Source organism: Callithrix jacchus, chromosome 5 (assembly GCF_049354715.1).
Source record: "Callithrix jacchus isolate 240 chromosome 5, calJac240_pri, whole genome shotgun sequence".
Taxonomy (NCBI): Eukaryota; Metazoa; Chordata; class Mammalia; order Primates; family Cebidae; genus Callithrix; species Callithrix jacchus.
The window spans coordinates 27548091-27571534 of record NC_133506.1 but is presented as its reverse complement, the minus strand read 5'-3'; the positions used below and the strand labels follow the sequence as shown (position 1 = coordinate 27571534).

Sequence of the window (23444 nt, the reverse complement as noted above, 5' to 3'; positions counted from 1 at the left end):
TGGAAAGCATACACCACGTATTATTTGGCCCCAATCATAAAAGTAATTTTCAGCTTTGTTCTGCTAACTTTTTATTCCCAATGACTTTTTTGGAAATGAAGTATTGGTGCCATGCTCTGCTGTGCTTTTTTTTTTTTCAAAGGGCCATGTTGATTTATTTTTTTAACAATCAGAAGCCAGGTTAACAGCTTGTAGTATGTAAAGTATGTCCTTGTGCCCAGAGCTGAAGGAGCAGAGATTCTCACTAACAGAAATGAGAGAATCAGGACTTGGAACTTTGAGGTCTCTTCAATTCTGGTCTTCTGGTAAGTAAAAATTTCTCATCACTCAGCATTTATAATCTGCAGCAGGCAGGCAGTAACTAACACTTAAAAATATGCCTCAAGTACTACAGGATCCTGGCTGCTGCTTCGTTGTTAAAGTTTATATTCATATTTAGCGTTAAATGTATTTCTCCGCATTCACATTTTTATAATTAATTACCCAAGGATAGAATGAATTATATCTTTTTGTTAGCCAGATTACTGGGGTAAACGATCCCAACCTTCCCCTCTTTACTAAATAAAAGGACTTCCTATAGAATTTCCTAGGTAAAAGACAGCCATCTTCTCTGAACAACAGTGATAAAGTCATCTAACTGTGTAGTGCTTTAGTTTTTACTTTAAGTAAAAAGTTAAATGAGGAATTGAGTGATTTTTCACATGCAGATTTTACTTCTTGATGATTGTGTCTGGCCTTGTGGAGGGACGGAGTGACTGTAGGTGGAATAACCGGATCTGTTTGCTCTTGAGAAGCAGGCGCGAGTCCACGAAGGAAAGGCAGGGAGACAGATGGCTGGCTATTGTGTTACAACCATCATCTGCTGGGCCCTGAACAAATATTAAGTGAATAATATATATATAATTGGTGTGAAAGTACAGTTGCAACATTTCTAATACGGTTTGGAGGATGGCTACTTCTTGAACATTTGTGTTTTATAGAATGCTATGTTGAAATGTTTTTGTTTATAGGGTTAATCCATTTTAAGCTGCTTTAAAGTGAACATTTTCCCCCATTTTGACACCACTGTGCAATATTTTGAATTGAAATGGCCTGTAATCGCCCTTTTTTTATTTTCCATAACAACACGAGCACTAAATTATAGCTGTGCAATTATGCAAACAATGGAAATGCTTCCAGAATGAATCCTTCCTTTTAAATTTTCATTTTGTGTAATTGTTGGAAGGTTTGGAGCCATAATAAACAAAATTATTTTACACATTTATCGCTCTAAAGGTCAATTATAAGGGAACTAAAGAAACAACACTATGCAAAATGAATAAACGGATTTCTGTTGCCATCACCATATGTTTTTCTTATCACTTATGGTTTTTCCAGTTACTGTGTACATAGCATTCAATTAAAGCGATTCATTTCCCAGGCTGAATATGGTTTGTGTTTATAGAACTGTGCTTTGAAGGAGAGGAAGCAACACGCCTCTATTTGAATTACCTGATTTTTTGCAAGATCAGTGATAAGAGACAGATGTTCTCACCAGTTACTTTCTCATAACCAGAATCTTCTGATAAGCTGCAGATTCACAATTATCATCTTAGTGATCTTTCCACACTCAATGTGTATAGTATGCACTTGGGCTTTTGAACAGGACGAGGAAAAGACTGGTTTGGTGGTCTGTTCACTGTATTGCAGGCCGAACTTCAGTGTCTTTGAACGAAACCAGTGAAAGGTCTTTGTCTGTGTTTCATATGTTCAACTTTAAAGAATATGCCTACTTTTATTTTAGATTCCATGTATCATGGAGCTTACTGTTTATTATTTAGTCTGTTTAATGTGTGAAAAAGAAACTAATTCTTGCTATGATACTAACTTGAACTTGTTTGTATTAAGTTCTAGAACTACTTAGAAAAATGAATCCTAGAAAATCTAAAATGATAATTTTCCTGTTCTTTCATTTTTTGCTTTGTAAATTATATACACTATGGCTAATTACTGTAATGTTTTCTTAACGGTGTTGCTTGAAAGCACTAATTTCTGGAGCTTTTAAATTTCTGGGATAATGTGTGATCTAAGAGGCTTGTTTATGCCCCTTCAGAATATCTTAAAATATTCTTTCTGTAGATGAGCAAAATAATAGTTCACTGAATTATACAAACTACACCTATAAAGTAAATTCTACAGAGTAAAACTCTTCAGAGTCCTCTTTTTGAAAAATAATTATTTACTTGCTACTCTATTTACTTCTTTATGGCTCTTTTCATTTTGCAAAGGCATATGTTCTTATCTCCTATCCCATTAGATACAGCTCCGTAAGGGAGTATCATTCCATTTTATGGAAGAGAAGCATACACTCGTGGTGGCCCCATGGTGTAATGGTTAGCATTCTGAACTTTGAATCTAGAGAGGCATACGCTCTAGGTATGATGTGATATGCCCACAGTCACACAAGGCTATGGCCCCAGTTCTAGAGTTCTTTTCACTGCACCAGAGTGCCGGCTGTTTCTCACTAGCCATTCCAGTGGAGGCAGCGCTGATTAGTATTGAATCACACAGTAGTGTGATTCCTCTTCTCTGCACGTCCTTGTGATACTCTTAGGTAGGCCAGTTGGAATTGAGAGAAGAACTTGTCTCACACCACCCTGTCATTGCTTTCTGTGCTTATGTTTAATAAGGAGAGCTGGTCTCAGACCCAGAGTCTTCATCAGAAGATGGTATTTTTAGCAAAAATTTAGCCACATTGGTTACTGTCATTGTATTATTTGAGTTACTTTTTCTTTTGAGAAAGGATACACATAGGTTTTTCAGAATAATTGGACCATTATTCTAGGTAAAGTAACTCAGGAATGCAAAACCAAACATTTTATGTTCTCACTTAAGCTCTGAGTGCAGAGGCATAAGAATAATACAGTGGACTTTGAGGACTTGGGGGAAAGGGTGGGAGGGGGTGAGGAATAAAAGGCTACAAATCAGGTGATGGGTGCACCAAAATCTCACAAATCACTACTAAAGAACTTACTCATGTAACCAAACAGCAGCTGTTCCCCAAAAACCTATGGAAATAAAATAAAATAAAAACATGAGTCACTTTGAAAAACCTGTTAGGCAAAGGTTCACTTTGGACAGGGAGATGGCAAAAGGCATGAAGGCTGCACATGAATGACTGATATCTGGAGAGCATCATCCTGTCCCATGTATGTATAAAGTCCTGGAAGCTATAAGGAAGGTTTCAGATTTTTATTCTATTCTTCAACGACTCCTGTTAGAGCTGTGACCTTACTGTATGGTGGGGAAGGTGAAGAAAGGATTCTACTGAGTTGGAAATGAGTGGGACATTTCATGGATGTCCCTCCATTGGGAATATGCAGCTGCTCTTCTTAGAGTGCCACGTGGTTATTCCTAATTTTAAAAATGTTATCACAAAGATACCGGCTTCAAGTTGTTCCATTTCAGTGTGGAGAAGCAACATAAGCAGGCATATGGCCATAATTTGGCTAACTGGTCATATAGTTCCCTCTTTAACCCACCATTTACCCTCCCCCAGTGCTGTCTTTGGCGACTTCACCAGGCTCTGTGTCTCCTCAGGGCGCTGTCTTACGTGGGTGGCAGGGTAGGGTAGGCTAGCCATCTGTTATTTTGCCCTCTCTTTCCAACCTTCTTGCCCATAGTAGCAGCTTCCGTTGAAGTGATTGGCTGAGGTCCAGGGAGAGGGAGAGCCATGTGACTTTATCTCAGCTACGTGTCTGTCTGCTGTCTTTAGCATCAGTATAGCAACTTAGTAATTTTTTTTAATGCCCCATTCTACAGATCATTGCCTTTACACATACAAATCTTATGAGGCAAAATTGATTCATTTATAAATTGTGGTGTTAGCTTGTTAAAGCATTTAGTTCATAATTCCCATAAAGTTAGCCTAGAAAAGTATTTTTAAATTAAAACTAAATTCCAGCGGTGAAAATGGCTTACTTGATTCAAGTACGTACTAAAGATTTTTAAAGCCCACAAGCTTCAAGGTTTAGTTCCACATCTCAACAGATGGAATGAACACAAACATAACAAAGTTAACATCGTGGTTGTTTGCATTAGTAATCTTCAGATGCATGGCATTCTGCTACCTTGCTAGCCAGGTTTGCACGAATCCTTTCATTGCAACATATGTCAACAGAAATGTGCTTCCATCTGCTGCGGGATAGCTTGATGCCTGATACTCCGAGACAAGGCCCAGCACAATGAGTACCTCTGTGAGTAATTACAGGTGTGTGGTGAGGAGCCCAGGGCATTAATCAGAGGCTTAATTATGAAAAAGGTGGATCTTTTGTTCCACTCTTGGATCCTGAGTTTACCACACACTTTCTGAACTGCAGCATCCATCTGCTCGGTACCTTAGAATGTTTGTCTTGACTGATATGGACCTTACAGTGTATCAAAGGACATGATTAAAGCAGGCTTAAACATTAACCTGGAAGAAGCATGGTTCATGTTTTTTTTTCCTTCCTTCCTTCCTTCCTTTTTTACTTATCTATCTATTTATCTGTTTATTTCTGGTGTAAAAAAAAAAGTCTGCTGAAATGCTAAAACTTTAATACTTGTTAAACTATTTACCATATGTGAACTCTATTGAATTAAGCATTATAGAGTAATTTTAAGAATGTAAATGGCAAGATTTGTAGAAACTAAGACCCATGTAAGGAAAAAAAGAGTCTTAGGAAAAATGTTTTGTGAACACATGTAAATTTTTTAAGAAGGTAAGTTGTTAAGTGAGGTTATTTTTATTACGACAGACTTAACATGTTAGAATTTAGCATGTTACTACTGTGTTGCTCTAATGATATTGACAGAATTAAATCAGGATTGTATTTAAGGATTTTTTAGATAACCAGACTGAAATCTAAGAAAATAAAGTAGGATTGTGTGTGTGTGTGTGTGTGTTTTTATTTTGCTTCTTGCTCTTATATTGACAGTATAGGTTGTATAACGGCAAGGCACATAGCTATAGTATAGTCATGTGACATTTCAGTCAGTGGCAGACCACATATATGATGGTAGTCCTATAAGATTATAGTGCTGTATTTTTACTCAACCTTTTCTATGTCTAGATGTGGTTTGATATGCAGATACCTTCCATTGTGTTACTGTTGCCTACAGTATTCGATATAGTAACACGCTGTGCACATTGGTAGCCTCAGAGCAATAGGCCATACCACATAGCCTGGATGTGTAGTAGGCTCTCCATCTAGGTTTGTGTAAATCACTCTATGATGTTCGTAAGATGATGAAATTGCCTAACGACATATGTCTCAGAATGTATTCTCGTCATGAAGCGACACGTGACTGTACTTCACTGTATGTTTTGATTAATGTACATGACCAACAGCTGCATAAAAGAAGTTTGTGGTTTGTGGTTTTCTTACTAATTCTTATTACACACACACACACACACCCCCACACACACACACACACACTCTCTTGCACATATGGCTTCAGAGATGTGACCTGGCCATGGATGGCACGAATACTGTCCCATGGTGGACCCCTGATTTACCACAGGCAGGAATTAGATATCTGCTTCAGAAGAGAGCTGAGGGGGTGAGGAGCCATCTAGCCATCAGTGAGAGGCCATGACAGACACAGGAACACAAGGCGTCTGGGGCAGATGATGCTCTTTACACTGTACTCTATGCAAAAGGCTACTCCTGTTGCGCTTTGTACTTGCAGCGAGATCACACTTATACTCAGAGCAATGCTGACTCCCTGACTTTAGCATTTCACTGATTACAGCATCTCCTTAGCACTCTCCATATTCCCATTTCTTAGCACATAAAACTATCTGAAGAGTGAAATTTTCCATCTCTTTGCCTACTTTAAGATATTTTAAAGTAGCTGTGTGCTTTAACTGTGGCAAATTGAAAGCCAAAAACAGATATATATTTTCTTTCAGTGACAGTTACGTATTTACCTCATCACTCCTGTAGCCTGTCCGAGGAGCCTACCTTTACATGGAGGACATAGGAAATGTCTAGTCTCAGAGTCATGATTTAGATTTTGGATAATTTATCTTACAGTTTAGTATCTCTAATCTCTCACCTTTAAAATGGGTACAATAACCCTTGGAGTAACTCAGTTTGCAATATCACTTTCACTGAAAATTTTCTGTGATCTGTGTTCTCTTAGATTATTATACAGTGGTCATATGTACCCTGCAAACTGACTACTTTGGAATTTTGTTGAACATTACAATTGTGTTTTCTCATCTTCCCTTTTAGGATATCTTAAATACCATCATAAGGCACTGCCCACCCCGCTTTTTCTCCCTGGGTTTTCCTGGCTTCTCAATGCTGGTGGGGGACTTCATCACGGCCGCTGCCAGGGTCCTTAGCACAGACATGTTGACGGTGAGTATGACAATGCTCAGCATCCCAGCTCCCAGGAGGCTTCACAATCGCTAACAAGGTTCAGATTTCTCCACTCTTAACAGGTGTTGACTCATTAGTGCAATGTGAAACTGGGCTCTCAGGGTAGATACCCTGGCAGCTGATGTGTGAAATTGTAGGATAAGATGACACACTGGTATTGGAAAGGCGTTTCATCAAAAGGCCAAAGTGTGAGAAATCATATCCTCACTAATATTTCAGCACCTTTAGACAGTCAGAAGCAGGAATTGTCTCTTAGAATCTTATTAGCATTTTCCAGTAAATGGAGGCACAGACATAAATGTCTAAAATGGGGAGTTTTGAAGTGTACATTCGCAGTAAGTTTTTTTTTAATTAGGTCTTATTATAAGTCTCATAGAAAATATTTTCTTAAAATATTAGAACACAAAAATCTTAACTAGAAGTGAATACATATTCTCTTAATAACATGTCGGAATGCTTGGGCAGAATTTTTGTAATAAAAAGTAGAAGTGGACTCAATGATTGGTAAGGGCTACAAGAAAAATTTGTTTTTACTGTCTACATTTACCCCTGCTATTCAGGCACTATCTTTTTCTTTACTTCGTTGTAGTTGTTGTTGAAGAGATAGAGTCTCATTCATTCTCCACCCAGGCTGAAGTGCAATGGTGCTATCATGCCTAGCTCACTGTAACCTCAAACTCCTGGGCTCAAATGATCTTCCCACCTCAACCTCCTGAGTAGTTAGGACTGCAGGCTCATGGCACCATGTCTGGGTGAATTTTAAATTTTTTGTTGAGATTGGAGTCTCTCCATGTTGCTCAGATTGGTCTCAGACTCCTAGACTTAAACAGTCCTCCCACTGCAGTCTCCTAAGTGTTAGGATTATAGGTGTAAGCCACTGTGCATGGCCAAAGCAATATCTTAATACCTTTCAAGGGAATACCATTATGCATTCAAATTTAAAGGGCCTTTTCCATTTGTGCTCTGTAAGCTGTTATGTATTCAGAGTAATTTTTGCCCCTTCAAATGGTATAAATAAAATTAGCTTTACTACTTGCTAAGGATTGGTATTGAAGTCAGTGTGGCTATCCAACAACCTAAACCTTGTTTGGTATGTGATTACTTTTTCACTTTATTTATTTCTTCTTTGCAGGGTAAATTCAAACTTCAAGCCCTTGGTTTTAAGATAAATTGTTTGCCCTGCAAAGGACATGAACTCAATCTTTTTTATGGCTGCATAGTATTCCATGGTGTATATGTGCCACATTTTCTTTATCCAGTCTATCATTGATGGGCATTAGGGTTGGTTCCAAGTCTTTGCTATTGTCAACAGTGCTGCAATAAACATACATATGCATATGTCTTTATAGTAGAATGATTTATAATCATTTGGGAATATACTCAGTAGTGGGATTGCTGGTCAAATGGTATTTCTAGTTCTAGATCCTTGAGGAATCACCACACTGTCTTCCACAAAGATTAAACTAACTTACACCCCTAACAACAGTGTAAAAGCATTTCTATTTCTCCACATTCTCTTCAGCATCTGTTTCCTGACTTTTTAATGACCACCATTCTGACTGGCAGGACATGGTATCTCACTGTGGTTTTGATTTGCACTTCTCTAATGACTAGTGATGTTGAGCTTTTTTTCATGTTTGTTGGCTGCATAAATGTCTTTTGAAAAGCGTCTGTTCATGTCCTTTGCCCACTTTCTGATGGGGTGGTTTTGTTTTGTTTGTTTGTTTTTTAGCAACTGTTTAAATTCCTTGCAGATTCTGGATATAAGCCCTTTGTCAGATAGATAGATTGCAAAAATTTTCTCCATTCTGTAGGTTGCCTCACTCCGATGACAGTTCCTTTTGCTGTGCAGAAGCTCTTTAGTTTAATTAGATCCCATTTGGCAATTTTGGCTTTGGTTGCCATTGCTTTTGGTGTTTTAGTCATGAAGTCTTTGCCATGCCTGTGTCCTGAATGGTATTGCCTAGGTTTTCTTCTAGGATTTTGATGGTTTTAGGTCTTAGGTTTAAATCTTTAATCCATCTTGAGTTAATTTTTGTATAAGGTGCAAGGAAGGGGTCTAATTGCAGTTTTCTGCATATGGCTAGCCAGTTTTCCCCACTCCATTTATTAAATAGGGAATCCTTTCCCCCATTGCTTGATTTTGTCAGGTTTGTCAAAGATCAGATGGTTGTAGATGTGTGGTGTTACTTCTGAGGCCTCTGTTCTGTTCCATTGGTCTACATATCTGTTTTGGTACCAGTACCAAGCTGTTTTGGTTACTATAGACTTGTAGTATAGTTTGAAGTCAGGTGGTGTGATGCCTTCAGCTTTGCTCTTTTTGCTTAGGATTTTCCTGGCTATTTTGGCTTTTTTTTGTTTTCATTTGAAATTTAAAGGAGCTTTTTCTAATTCTGTGGAGAAAGTCAGTGGTAGTTTGATGAGAATATCATTGAATCTGTAAATTACTTTGGGCAGCATGGCCATTTTCACGGTATTAATTCTTCCTAACCATGAGCATGGAATGTTTTTCCATCTGTTTGTGTCCTCTCTTATTTCCTTGAGCAGTGGTTTGTAGTTCTCCTTGAAGAGGTCCTTCACATTTCTTATAAGTTGTATTCCTAGGTATTTTATTCTCTTTGTAGCAATTGTGGATGGGACTTCACTCATTATTTGGCTCTCTGCTTGGCTGTTATCGGTGTATTGGAATCCTTGTGATTTTTGTATCCTGAGACTTTGCTGAAGTTGCTTATTAGCTCAAGGAGTTTTTGGGCTGAGATCATGGGGTTTTCTAAATATACACTCATGTTAGTACAAACAGAGATCATTTGACTTCCTCTTTTCCTATTTGAATACCCTTTATTTATCTCTCTTGCCTCATTGGCCTGGCCAGAACTTCCAATACTGTGTTCATGATTTGCCAAGAGAGTTTCCTGTAAAAATGTTGGAGGCCTTCCTAGAGATAATATTATTCATGGTAGTCATTTTCTGCCAGCATGGCTAGATGGGCTATTTAAAGTGACCTTACAGACATACAGTTGGCTAATAGTGCAGTAGCCCCACTTTATCCTCAGTTTCACTTTCTGATACCAGTTACCACAATCGATGGTGGTCCAAAAATATTAAATGGAAGGTTCTAGAAATAATTTTAGCATGATGAAACCTTGAGCCATCCTGGCCCATCCTGCCCGGGACATGGAGCATTGCTTTGTCCAGTGGATCCACGTGGTATCTGCTCCCCCACCTGTTAGTCACTTAGTGGCCATAGCTGTTACCAGGTGGGCTGTTGTGGTATCACAGTGCTTGTGTTCAGGCAATCTTTATTTTACGTAATAATGGCCCCAAAGCAGAAGAGTGGTGATGCTGTCATATTGTTATAATTGTTCTATTTTATTTTTAGCTGTTATTGCTAATCTCTTACTGTGCCTAATTTTTAAAAAATTATTCTTTAAGTTCTGGGATACATGTGAAGAATGTGCAGGTTTGTTACATAAGTATACACATGCTATGGTGGTTTGCCACACCCATCAATCTGTCATCTACATTAGATATTTTTCCTAATGCTGTTCCTCCCCTAGTCCCCTACCCTCCTATAGGCCCCAGTGTGTGTGATGTTCCCCTGCTTGTATCCATGTGTTCTCATTGTTTGGCTCCCACTTATGAGTGAGAACATGAGGTGTTTGGTTTTCTCTTCTTGTGTTAGTTTGCTGAGAATGATAGTTTCCAGCTTTATCCATGTCCTTGCAAAGGACATGAACTTATCCTTTTCTTGTGGCTGCATAGTATTCCATGGTATATATGTGCCACATTTTCTTCATCCAGTCTGTTATTGATGGACATTTGGGTTGGTTCCAAGTCTTTGCTATTGTACATAATTTATCAATTAAAATGTTTTCGTAGGTATGTATGTATGGCAAAAACCATAGTATACATAGGGTTTGGTACTATCCACAGTTTTAGTCATCCACTGAGGGGTGTTGGAATGTATCCCCTTCAAATAAGAGGGGACTGCTTTATATGAAAAATGCTCAAGATCACCAGGGAAATGTAAAATAAGATCACGATGAGATAATTACCTCACATCTGTTAGAATGGCTTTCTCCAAAAAGACAAAAGGTAAGTGTTGGTAAGGATGTAGAGGAAAGAGAACTCTTATGCACATAAAAAAAAGAATCCTGACTTTTATTTGAATTCATTATATACTGCCCAGATTACAATATATAGCTTCCATGTATTGGTCTCTTCCCTCTGCGATCACCACTTACCAAATGATGGTTCTTCCTTATTTGAGGCCTCTGACAGAAAAAAAACTAGAATGAGATTTGGCATCACAACAAACACATCCCCAGAGACGTTAAGTTAAAAACATGTTGATATTGATCAATATGTTTATCAAAACATTAAGTTGTATATACTTTATACTTTAAATAGATAAATTTTTATTAATTGAACTTTAGTAAAGCCAGAAAAAAAGAATCAACACAAAATACTCAAATCAAAGATGGTGTAAAGATAAATGTAAAGGTCAAATTCACATAAAGGCATGTTGCCAAGGTAGGAAAATAAATATCAACCAAAAAATAACCAGAACCTGGAAAAACACAAACTAGAAAATGTGAAGGGAGGGAAGTACTGAAATACAAACAAGGGACGTGCTTCAAAAAATTCAGAAAGAATAAAATACAAAACTAGCTTTCAACAAAGCAAAGGAGCGTTATGTTCTTTGAAACCACAATGAAAGGGGCGTGAGCACCTTGTCTGTTAAGCTTTTTGAAGGCATTGAATTTGCTTGCTCTTTAACTCATATGTCAATCTTCCATAGTGTTATATACGGTCTTCTTAACTCTGCCTGAGTATGATAGTAGGAATAATTGTTACAGCCACTGTAACAATTTTTAATTCTGTTTCCAAATACTGCACATGAATGTGTGGGTTAGTGAATGGCTGGGTGTGCTACTCGTATCATTTTTTCCTAGACATTTTCATTCCCTTGTACACTCTTGGTAGGAAGGTAAATTGGTGTAGCCATTATCGAAAGCAGTATGGAGGTCTCCCAAAAATTTTAAAATAGAACTTCCATATGACCCAGCAGTCCCACTTCTGGGTATGTATGCAAAGGAAGTGAAATCAGTATGTGTAAGAAATGTCTGCACTGTCATGTTCAGTGCAGCAGCATTCACAGTAGCCAGGTTAGGAAAGCAACTTAAATTATTGACAGAGGAACAGATCATAGAAATGTGGTACATATCTCCAGCGGAATATTATATGCCTTTAAAAAATGAAGGAAATTCTGTCATTTGCAGCAACATGGCGGAACAATTTTTCTAAATGAAATAAGCCAAACTCGGAAAGACAAATACTGTGTGGCATCACTTATATGTGGAATCTTAAAAAGTCCAACTCCTGGAAGCAGAGTGTAGAATGGTGGTTCCCAGGGGTTGTGGTCGGGGTGGGGGGAGATGGGGTGATGTTTGTCGGCAGATCAAAAGTTTCAGTTATGCATAATGAGTGAGTTCTGGAGATCCGTGTGGTCGCTATAGTTAATAATACTATATCATAAACTTGACATTTGCTAAGAGTAGATCTTAAATGTTCACACCTCACACCTAAAGGAACTATATGAGGTGATCTATGAATTTGCTTGTTTGTGGTAATCATTCCACAATGTATATGTATATCCAAACATTATGTTACATATACTTTATATAAATTTTTACTGATTATACTTCAGTAAAGCTGGAAAAAAAGAATCAACACAAAATTAATAAAGTAGGCTTCCAAAATGTTTTTTTTTAAAGAGAGAGAATATCAATGAGAATGTGAATGCAAGAGTGACATGAAGGAACCACAACTCTGAATGATAGTACTTTCTTGTTTAAACTTGAGGTTAAAATTGTAGAGGAGCTGGTGAAAGGTGTTTGAAAGGTGTTTGGGCTGGAGCACACCTGCTCAGTCAGAATTTTCAGTTAGCACAAGGTAATTACCAGTTGCAAGTACCCCTGCTAGGTAGGTCTGCCCCACTGAGGCAGTGGGGGAGGGAGATGCACAGATGGCTCGCACAAGTTACCAAAAGATGAGAAGAAGCTTGTGCACAGCAACATTATTTGTAACAGCCAAAACCTAGAGCCAGTCCAAATGCCCATCAGCAATGGAACAGCTAAATTATGGTGTGTACATAAAATGGATTATTATATACGGTAAAAACACAGGATCAGTTGCATAACATATAACGAGTGAAAGAAGTCAGACACAAAAGAATGTATACTCTAATTTCATTTATTTAATTGAAAAACCAGACAAAACCGATCTGTGGTGTCGCAGCAGAGTGTCGTTACTTAGGGGGAGGGCAGGACATCATGGGAGGGGCACAAAGAGGACGTCTGTGGGTTGGTAATGATATTCTTCCTGTTGTCTGTCTCTTCGTCCTCAGGGCTTCGACCTCTGTCATCACTTCTCTTTCTTTGCACTCCACAAAGACACATGCATTCAGTTGCCCTGAACACATCTGAATTGTTATCCCAGACTTTTCTCTCCTAACCTCAGGACAAGTATTTCAAAAAGTCTCCTTCAGAACAGTCATCTCCCCAGATACTCTGGGGGAAAGGAAAGAAAGCAAGCCAGGTTCACAGTCAAATCATTTTGGGAAATACACTTCTTCACTTGTAAATTCAGTGGACAATAACATGTTAAAGGCTCCTGTTTAATTGTGCTTAATCGAATGTCTCTGCGACGTCTTTTTCCTGGGAGTCTTTTGTTTTTGCCCTTTCACAGTCCCTGTGGCCCTAGTGGAACACACTTTGGGGATGACTGCTTCTGACCCTTTCAGCCTTCCGTATCATGGACACCTGCCTCTTGCCTACTCAGCTGGCTCTTTCACTCACTGCCAGCCTGCCTGACTTCTGTTTCCCTCTGTGGCTCCTAGCAGCAGTTTGTTTAAGGTTTCCTAAACATCCTGAGCAGAACCAATCCTTGAATAGGTTGGGTCTCATCCCATAGAATAGCTCTGTGCTTTATATTGCCTTTTATTTACCTGTGTACCTTTGAGAACCAAGCTAGGTAGAAAATGAAAGCCTGGGCTCCCATGCTATCCTCAGCTGTTGCTCTCCTAGCAGGTGCTTCACTGAACTGTGTATAGCTGTTATTTGTCTCTCCTCCCTACTTCATGTACTGTGCTCCATCTCTCTGAGGCAGAAAAGCTCTCTTTGATTTTATAGCCCAAGTGCTTAACTATAGGCTCAGTCTGGACCTGGAGCTAGATGGCCTCAGTTCAAATCCATGTGCATCACTTAGGAGCTTTACGACATTGAAAAGCTACTTAACTTCTTTGAGCTTCAGTTTTCTCACTGGAAAATGGAAATAATAGCCTCTATGTCATTGGATTGGTGAGGGGACTGTATGAGGAAATGCTTGTACAGCACTTAGAACAGTGCCTAGCACAGAGTGAGAACTCCTTATAGGTGAGCTTTGTTATAATTATTACGTAATAGTAGACAGATAAATGGACAGTTAGGTGAGTAGATTGATGACAGACCTGTGTAGTCCCCTATTCTTGGCTAATCATAGGTGCTAGTGTTGGCTGAATTGAAATCTAGTGAAATGCCTTTTTAAATGTATATCTAATTCTAACACGGGGCAAATAAGAGAAAAGCATCTCACTAGATAATAGTGATATAGTATCTCATTATATGTTGTTTCATAAGGGAGTTCTTAGTGATAGACAGGAAATTTGGTGGTTTGTCTTCTCTTTCTACCTTCTGATAGTTACCTCCATCTCTGCTTCCCTATGAATTTTCCTTAATCGTTCTTAACAGCAAAAGGATATTAAGTTGATATCCTTTACCCTGCTTTGTTGAGAATATTAGCACTAAAACTATGTAAACAGTCATGACAGAGTCAGTGGCCTTTCTAATTCTGAATGAATCTGCAGATCAGTTCCCGCAACGTGTGCTTACATCTAAGTGTAGTGATATTTTCCATTCCTTAGAAATTTGCTTTTTCATTTCAGCAAACTTCTTTTGCTTAAATATTCACCTGGAAGAGAGTAACTTGGCTGAGTTTGGTATTTTTTTATCTAGGATAAAGAATAAAACATGTCACTTGTTTAGTGTTTCTAACTTACCAAAGGAAAGATGTGTGTGCTTCTCTTCCTTATGTGCAGGCGCCTCGTTCAGAAGCTGTCACTGTCCTTGGCTCTCTGGTCTGCTTTCCAAACACCTACCAGGAGATTCCTTTACTGCAGTCAGTGCTAGAAGTAAATGAGGCCATTACAGGAACTGCAGATACCAAGGTACGTAATGCGGTTGACTGAATCTCAAGTTTAGCACTTTCTATAATTCTAGCTGTATGATTATCTCTTTCATTAGTATATATTAATCTACTTATTCCTGAAGTTTGGCTGTATCTTTTAAATGTTTCAATAGTTGTTTTTATAAGGCTATTCATGGGCTATACGTGTGTTAAATTCAGAGCATATTGCAGTTGGACCTTATAGCTATAATAGCAGGTGTTGTTTATTATACCTGTTTATTGGGCCTAAGGGTCACAATCATGTAGTGAATTGCCTGTTGTAATAATTTTATTAGCTTAATTAACTACATTAGTGAATCAAGTTAATTTAAAAGAAATAATGGAAATAAACTGAATATTCAATCCGATTGTCAGCCTGATTAAATACTGCTAGTAATTTGAGAGTCTAAATTATTTATTGGAGAATAAAAGTAAGCACTGGTTCTCTCCTCAGCTGACTTTGAGGTAAACAAAAATGCTTTTAGAATCCTTGAATCAATTAAACTATAAAATATCATTACAGTATATAATTCATTGTACAACATATAATCCAGTTAAAGTAAAAGAAAACCGAGATTTTTCTATCTAGAATCTCATTTGCTTTATACCAGAAGCACTCTACTCCTGCAGGCTGAATGGCCCAGGGAGGCCCTGTGGAGACCCTCATCCTCCACCAGCCGCTCCCCAAAGCGTTCTTCTTCCCCCAGGCTCTCACTGATAGATGAGCTCCCTGAGCTCCCCGGTCGAACTTCAGTAGCTCCCGGCTGCCTGGAACATGGTCAGAACATGTGGGAAACCAACTGTGACACAAAGTTTTTATTTTACTTAATTTTGTGTTTTTAGCATTACCTCATAAATATTTTACTGAAGAATGCCACAGAAGAACCAAATGAATATGCAAGGTAAATGTTGAATAAGAGGTAAACTGTTTTAGAATTTTAAGATACACATTTATGTGTAAGTAGTTAATGTTACAAAAAAAAAAAAACTTATTCTTTCACATAACTCTTACACAGGCTGAAAAGTATGGGAAGAGTAATGCCAGGAAGATGCTTTGCATAATTATTTTCAAAAGTGTCATTATTAAGTGAAAATTGTAAAGTACGGAAGAGTATACATAGTACACTATTTTGTGTGAGAAAAAGCAAGATTACAAATATATTCATGTATCATATTTTCAAGAAGAAAGAAAACAAAAATATAATCCAAATATTTATAGCAATGGTGTATGCGTAGGGTAGTGACTCTCAACCAGTGATGATCTTTTACACCAGAAGACATTTGGCAGTGTCTGCTAACATTTTGGTTGTTTCTGCCAGGCAACTGAGATTGCTAGCAGCCTATGGTCAAGATAGGAGATTTTCTGGGCCACTTATGTGATGAAAAAGTTTCTGCCTGTCCTCCCAAGGTGAAGACCAAAGCTGAGAATGCTGATGGAGGGGAACACTTGTCTCTGATCCTCAATGTCAAACCCCATAAGGTCACCAGAGGGCCAGCTCAGCCTAACTCCCTCCTAGGAATGGTTCATGTCCTGCTCCCTCTGTAGTCTCATTCCAAGACAGCAGCCCATCAGTCATCACTACCTTGTCAGCTATTTGATGATTTTCAGGGTTTTTTATTTTGTATTTTGTCTAATTTCTTTGGTATCTTCAATAGATGGGTTAGTCCAAATTTCCTGGTCTGCCATTACTAGAAGCTAAACTGATAATAATTCCCAAATATTAAGCTAACATTGCATTTTTGGATAACCCCAGCTTGGTTATCCTAGAGATCTGGCTTGGCTAATATTTTGTTCAGGTCCCATATTGATGGCCTGTAATTTTCCTTCCCCATCCTTCCCTTATCAGATTTGATTATAAGGTTATAAACTCTCACAAAATGAGTTAAGTACGATTTCATTCTCTTTAGTCAGAAAGAGTTTTTGCAAAATTAGAGTTAATATTCTTGTGTAGTTAGTAGACCTTGATGGTAAAACTACCTTTGATAAGAAGGTTCACCACTGACTCATTCTCTTCCATAATTTTAGTACTATTAAGGTTTTCTTTTTCTTCTTCTTCTTTTTCTTGACAGTATTGATAAACCAAACTTTTCTAGGAATTTGTCCAATTTCACCTAAATTTTAAAATATACTGATCTATGAGTTATCTCTATTATCTTTTCTCTCTTTCACTTAAGTGGTTACGTTCACTTTTTAATCTTTGACACGTTTTGTGTATCCTAAGTAGTTTTGCCAAAGATTTGTCAATTTTATTAGTCTTTTCCAAGACTAGACATTGTCTTTGTTCAACTTCTGTATTTTATATTTGCTCTTATTTCCTACCTTCTGCTCTTTTCTGTCCTTCCTTTTACTTTCCTTACAATCTTACCTTTAAGGTTATATATTTATTCTTACTTTTAAGGTTATATATTTAGTATATTAATTTCTTCTTTACAAATATAAACATTTAAGACTATATATTTATTTCTAGTTACTACTCTGTCTGAATTTTATAGGTATCTTTTTATTACTTATGTCTTAGTTAATTGCATTGTGGATCAAAATATCTTACAGCAGTCTTTGATGTTGAAATTTGATTAATTGCCCACTAGGTAGTAAGTTTTTGTCAATATCCCATATAAACTTGAAAAAAAGTATGCCCTGTTCTTTGTTGAGCATAGTCTTCTAGTTGTGTTTATTAGATTACATTTTTAAATCCTAGGCTTCAGATATTTTGTATCCTGTCTGATTTTTTTCATCAGCTTGATCACCTTCTGGAAGAAAAATGTTAAAATCTCCTGCTATTATAATGTGTTTATGTATTTCTCCTTATATAATGTCAATTTTTGTTTTATATACTTTGAGGCTATGTGATTAGTTGCATAAAAGTTTAGAATTGTCCTGTATCTATAGTGAAACAAATATTTTATATTTTTGTAGTGACTCTTTATTTCTAAGGAGGAATTTTTTATCTTGAAGACCACTTTGATATTGGTTTAGCTGTTTTTAAATAATGCTTTCTATTCCTTTTAATTAACTTTTTTGTATTCTTCATTTAGATGTTTTTGCAAAAACTGCATATATCCAGATTTTATAATTTTATCCCATCCAATCTTTATTTTTTAACTGAAGCTTTAGATTCATGTACATTTGTTATAATTACTGATCTGTTTGAATGCACTTCTTTTATTGTATTTTATATGTTATTTTTTATAGGATCTTTCTTTCCTATTTGAAATAAAGTATAATATTTATTTTATTTCTCCTTTATCTTGCCTTCATTTTCCCATCCCCTGTTTTCCTTCCTTCCTTCCTTCCTTCCTTCCTTCCTTCCTTCCTTCCTTCCTTCCTTCCTTCCTTTCTCTCTCTCTCTCTTTCTTTCTGATTTTTTTTCCATTCCATTTATTACCACAATTGTTTTTAAGTCATAGTCTCCCTTTTATTCTTTTAGAGGTTATGCTCCATATTTGAACATGCGTACTTACCAAGTCCGCAGCTAGTCTTTTGTTACTCTCTTCCTGAACAATGCGTGTTCCTCAGAACATAATTTCCTGATTTTGCTCCTGCCTCATTGAACTTTCTCCTTTCTGTCTCCTTTGCTGAACTCTCCTCCTCTACCTAACCTCTGATGAATGTTAGAGTGACTCAGAGTTTAGGGCTGGGCCTGTTCTCTCTATGACTTCCTGGGCACTCTTATTCTAATCAGCCTTTAAATACCATCTTCTTACTGATTTATTTACTTGCCTCTTCAGTGAGCCCCTTTTATATTCAGGCTTATATATTAAACTGCCTACTGGACATCTCATCTTGAATGTTTTAACACAACCGTAACTGAACCCTTGAGTCTGCTTCTGACCTTTTCCCGCAGCTGACTGTCCCTCAGATTTCATCTTACCACATGACCCCACCATTCCCCCAGGGTTTTCAGTTCAGAAATTTAGAGAAAACCCTTGATTTCTTCTTTTTCCTACACCTGCTGCATCTAAACCATCAAGTCTTGGCAATTCTCCTTCCTTTCTCTTTCTTTAATGTAGAAAGCCAAATTTCTATGTAGTTAAAAACAGAATAGAAATGTATATGGCATGGTTGGCTTTCCGTGAAGAATATCTGGTCCCAGCACATCGTTTGGAAGAAATAACAGTGATAATAAATTCAGCAATTTATTTTGAAAGTTGTATTTAAATATACTTTAAAATATAGCGTTTGTTTTGTTTGTGGTAGGTATTGTGCATATTATTGTAAAGAAAACAATTATAAACTCAATTTTCGACAGTTTTCTCAGATTCGTGTTTTTTATTCTTCAAAAATATCTTGAAACAATAAAATATAATAGCCATTAGTTTCAACAAAACTAAGTGATGTACAGGCTGTGACAACAGAAAATATGCCATTTGTTTTGTTAAATATTTAAGTGCTAAACTATTTCAGTATTTCTGTTTGTCCTGAAAATTGGCCTATTGAGGGTTCTTTTATCTTTTCTTTCAAGAAGACATTTTGCTAATAGATTTGTAATTTTTGCTATTTTGTATGAACCGATTTAAAGTGTTGTGTTATTTGAAAATACCGAGGAAGTATATCAAATTTCATGAGAATTTTCCTCTGTTTTCTTCTTTTTAAAAAGATGCATTGCCATTTGCTCCCTTGGAGTCTGGATATGTGAAGAGCTTGCACAGCGTACAAGCCACCCTCAGGTGAAAGAGGCCATCAATGTGATAGGAGTAACTCTGAAGGTATTACCAGTTTGTGGTGTCGATTGGATATTAAGCCATATCTCAGGCATTTCACTGAGTTTGAATTAGCCCCATCTTTTTTCTCCCCCTAATTGCAGAGGGACTGTGAGTCCCATTGCTCTCTGAGAGCCATGGTAAATGTGCCGTGAAGCTCTCGGGAGGGGCACCAATGGCTGCTCCCCTGCTGGCCGCTGTGGCCAGGCTGCCAGTGTCTCCTCCAGTGTTCCTGGACCAGTGGCCAAATGGGGTTCCTCTGGTGGCTGGGAAGCTCCTGTGGCAAGGAGGACACCTGTCACTTGTTGGTGGGGGTGATAAGAGAGTGAGATCTTGTGCTCTGGCTTCTTCAGCAGGCCTGGGAGAGGCCTCCACAGCTTCCAGTTAGGACCCTCCGTGTTTATCATCTGGCCAAGTTTTGAGCACTTGCAGGAACATCTTTCTCTCTTTGCTTTGCTCATAAGAAGTACTGGGCACTCACACTAGGTCAGAATAATGACGAGCTCTAATACTTCTAAATACTTCTGTTAATCTTCAAGACAGCTCTGCAAGACAGATGTTGCAATTTCTGTTTTATACCAGAGGAAATCAAGGCCCAGAGAAATTAGGTGACAAGCCCAACGCTACACAGGTATAAGTGATGGAACCAGCAATAAAAACAGATCTGAGTGGCATTAAAGATATGCATGTGCTGTTAGGCTGCCTCTAAGCCAAAGCTCAAATCCTGCTGAGTCCTTTCCTGGCTCTTGCTTGGAAATGGTGGTAATAAATAGCATTGCCGTTATCACACTTAGGGAACCAGTGAGTGCCTAGTCTCTGCCAGGTGCTGTGCTGAGGGTTTTATGGAAGTTCTTAGTTCAGGGGTCAGTGTCCTAGTAGGGGAACTGAGGTACAGGAGAGTTGAGGAACTTGTTCAAGGCTCTAGAATGACCACCTCACTGAACCAAAGTTCAACCCCTGAACCATCCACCTAACACCAGCATTCAGGCTGCTGCTGGCCCTTCTGTGCCACCTGCCACATGCAGCTATAATAGCAATGGTACTTACCACTGATGCTTGGGACAGTCACCATCAGGTTAGCAACGGCTGCTGTGCCACCCTTTGTGTGTTTTCTGAGTCTGCCCAGCCAGTGCTGTCCCCCACCCTTGGCTTGGCGTCTAGCCCCTGCCTGACCAAACTCAATGCCTCTTGTTCCCCAAGTACACCCTCTGACACCCCCATTGCCTCGTCCTCCCCTATTTCTCCTCCACAACACCTGGAAGTGGAGGTGGGGGAGCTTGTTGTGTTTTGGGAGCTGGAAAAACACTTGCTGCTGATCCCTGTGATGAGGAATGGAAAAATGATCCAAGCGCAATATCATGGAAGAGTGCCCCTCCAACCACACAGCAGGGTGCCGACCCCTGACATTTGTCGGCTGGTTTAATCCTCAGAGCTGCCCTATGAGGGGAAGCATCAGTGCCACCTCCACTTTACAGATGAGGAAGATGAGCTGACCAGGAGCCGAAGGAACTTGCCAAAGCCAAACCCAGAACACTCTGGCCACATGCATGGAGTTTTGCACAACTGAGGTGTGCAGGATACCTCCTGACTCCCAAAGCCATGGAGAAATATTTGCATAGAATTATTAAGGTGGAAACAAGTGGGCTATAAATTATATATCAATGTGGATCCCTATTCATTTTTAAATACACTTTTTCAATTCTAAGATCTATTTTTAAATTTTTAATTTTTCTTAAATCTAGATGTATATAGTCAGTGTAAGGTGGTTTCCCTCATCTCTACCCCTTCCGTGGAAAAACTATTAATAACTCAGTGGTGTCTTAGAATGAAGGAAATGCACACACACACACACACACACACACACACACAGTCACGCATCGCATAGTGATGGGGATATGTTCTGAGAAAAGTATCAGTAGGTGACTGCATTGTTGTGTGAACATCATAAAGAATATTACAGAAACGTAGATGGTTTTTGGACTGTGTGGTATGGCCTGTTGCTCTGAGGCTATAACCCTGTGCAGCACGCTACTGTCCTGAATACTGTAGGAACTAAATGTTGAATTGGAACACACTGACAAGTACTCGTGTATCTAAACATGTCTAGACATAGAAAAGGTACAGTAAAAATATAGCAGTACAAGTGTATGGGACCAGCATTGTATATGTGGTACTTACTGAATGTTTCCCAAAACATGGTTAGGAGGTACATAACCATATGTATATATATTTCTATATAATATAGGAAAGAGATAGAAATTGATAACAGAGTAGAGGGATAGATAGATTTTCTCAAATTTTTGCAACTTTTCTATATTATGCAGGGAAATATAAGACACCAGAAAAACAACATGGTTACCACGTATTGAGCTCTCACTCTGTTCACTGTCCCAGCACAGCATGGAAATTGTCCTTTGAATCCCCACCCTCTGGATAGCAACAAAAGAGGACTGAGGAAAGTCAAATAACTGGCTCCAGCTTGAATCGCTAAGAAAGTAGAGGGATCAGGATGCAGCCAAGTTGTTCTGTCTTTAACCATTATTAATAACAGGAAGCTCACTGACTTAAGTCCTGGTCTCTGGGGACACCTCCCTCCCCGCTTCCCTCCTTCCTTGCCTCCTTCTAGTTCTTGTGTTGTTGTGCCAACTGGGTTGTTTTAACTAAGGACATAGCACATAAATTGAAGAACTGAGGACTGGAAGGGAAAGCATTTCTACAAGGAAAAGGAGAACAGCCACCACTGTGAGAACAGGGGACTCTAGGAGGCTTTGGGGCGGTGCCAGGAGGGAGAGAAATGGAGAAAGAGGCCTGCCTGGGTTTGCACTCTCCACTACCCACACATCAGGCTGGAGCTGGGCTGGGGGTGGGGCCGAGGCCCCCATTGCCTCCTCTCCATTTTTCTCCCTCCTGGCAGAGCCCCAAAGCCTCCTAGAGCCCCCTGTTCTCACAGTGGTGGGTGTAGTGGAGAGCACAGACCCCGGCAGGGTTTCCTGCTTTACAGGCTCCACATAAAGGCAGCACCACCTCACTTGTAAGCACCTTTCAGAAATGCCCTGCAAGGGTGACCTAGATATGCCCGTGGATGTGCAGAGCATTCCACTTAGCAACGTGTTGGTTGGCTGGTTTGTTTATGGTGGGGTAGCAGATGGATGGTGGGCATGGGGTGGTTAGGGGAGGTGCTGCTAAGCCACAGCCATACTCACCAACTCTTGTGAGCTATCCAGCCCTGCTCTTTCTCCTACCCTGTCTTCCACGACATCACTGACTTTCCTTTTCTTCCTTACCCCACTGCTGTTTCTGGCTTTGAGTCCTGCCAGTTGTACTTCCTGAAGGCCCATGGTTCATCCCACCCACGGCCCGAGTTCATCCGTCACATAGCTCACCCTGCCAACACTGAGCCTCCTGGTCAGAGTCACCAGTCCTAGACTGACCCCCACAGATCACTGTTTATACCACTGTCAGAGTGATCTGTCAACAAACAGGCTGACCAGTACGGCCTGCAGGCAGAAGAGCTCAGCATGGCACCCTGTCGGTACTCTGTATGTATGTACTCTATGCTGGATGAGTGAGAGAGCAAATTAATGGCTTATTTCATCTCCATCATTCCCTACCTCCTTCATTACATGTCAGTAACACCACCCTGCTGGCAGTCCCCTGTATCTGACCAACCTTTCCTTACCTCGGTGCCTAGGCCCTGCCACTCATGCCTGGAAGGAGACCCCAAATCCCCACTTGCATTCTTCCAGGTGCGCCTTAGCTCTCTTCTCCCTCCATGATCCCTTCTCTCTGCCTGTTCTCCCCCAAGCCCTGTGTCCTACCCCTCTCTGTCCATAGCCTTTTGTCTTGTCTGTCAACTCTTAGAATTTTCCCTAGTCTGTTTCCAGCTTCTTGAGTTCAGAGCTTTGCCAGCCTTCTCTCTCCACCTGGTGACTCTACCACTGTGGTGCAGCAGCAAGACACACAGTGCCCACTCACGTTCTCCCACTCCCTCAGAGCTTCATCTTCACCTGAAGCATACCACACGCATCCTCAAGGGGGCCATGCTAGGCATGAAAGATACAGCAGTGAACA

At 39.2% G+C, this 23444-nt stretch overlaps 1 protein-coding gene across 30 annotated transcripts in view; it reads left to right on the top strand.

Annotated features, from left to right (window-relative positions):
* RALGAPA2 (Ral GTPase activating protein catalytic subunit alpha 2) overlaps positions 1 to 23444 on the top strand; it is a 346879-nt gene that overhangs the window by 173514 nt on the left and 149921 nt on the right. For all 30 annotated transcript variants that reach the window (XR_013535138.1, XR_013535137.1, XM_078371500.1 and 27 more), the window contains 4 exons: positions 6258 to 6386; positions 14545 to 14673; positions 15516 to 15574; positions 19271 to 19379. Coding sequence is in view for 28 of the 30 variants with exons in the window: in XM_078371500.1 (XP_078227626.1) it covers positions 6258 to 6386; positions 14545 to 14673; positions 15516 to 15574; positions 19271 to 19379 (426 nt within the window). In the remaining 2 variants the exon portion in view is untranslated. The remainder of the gene's footprint in view (positions 1 to 6257; positions 6387 to 14544; positions 14674 to 15515; positions 15575 to 19270; positions 19380 to 23444) is intronic.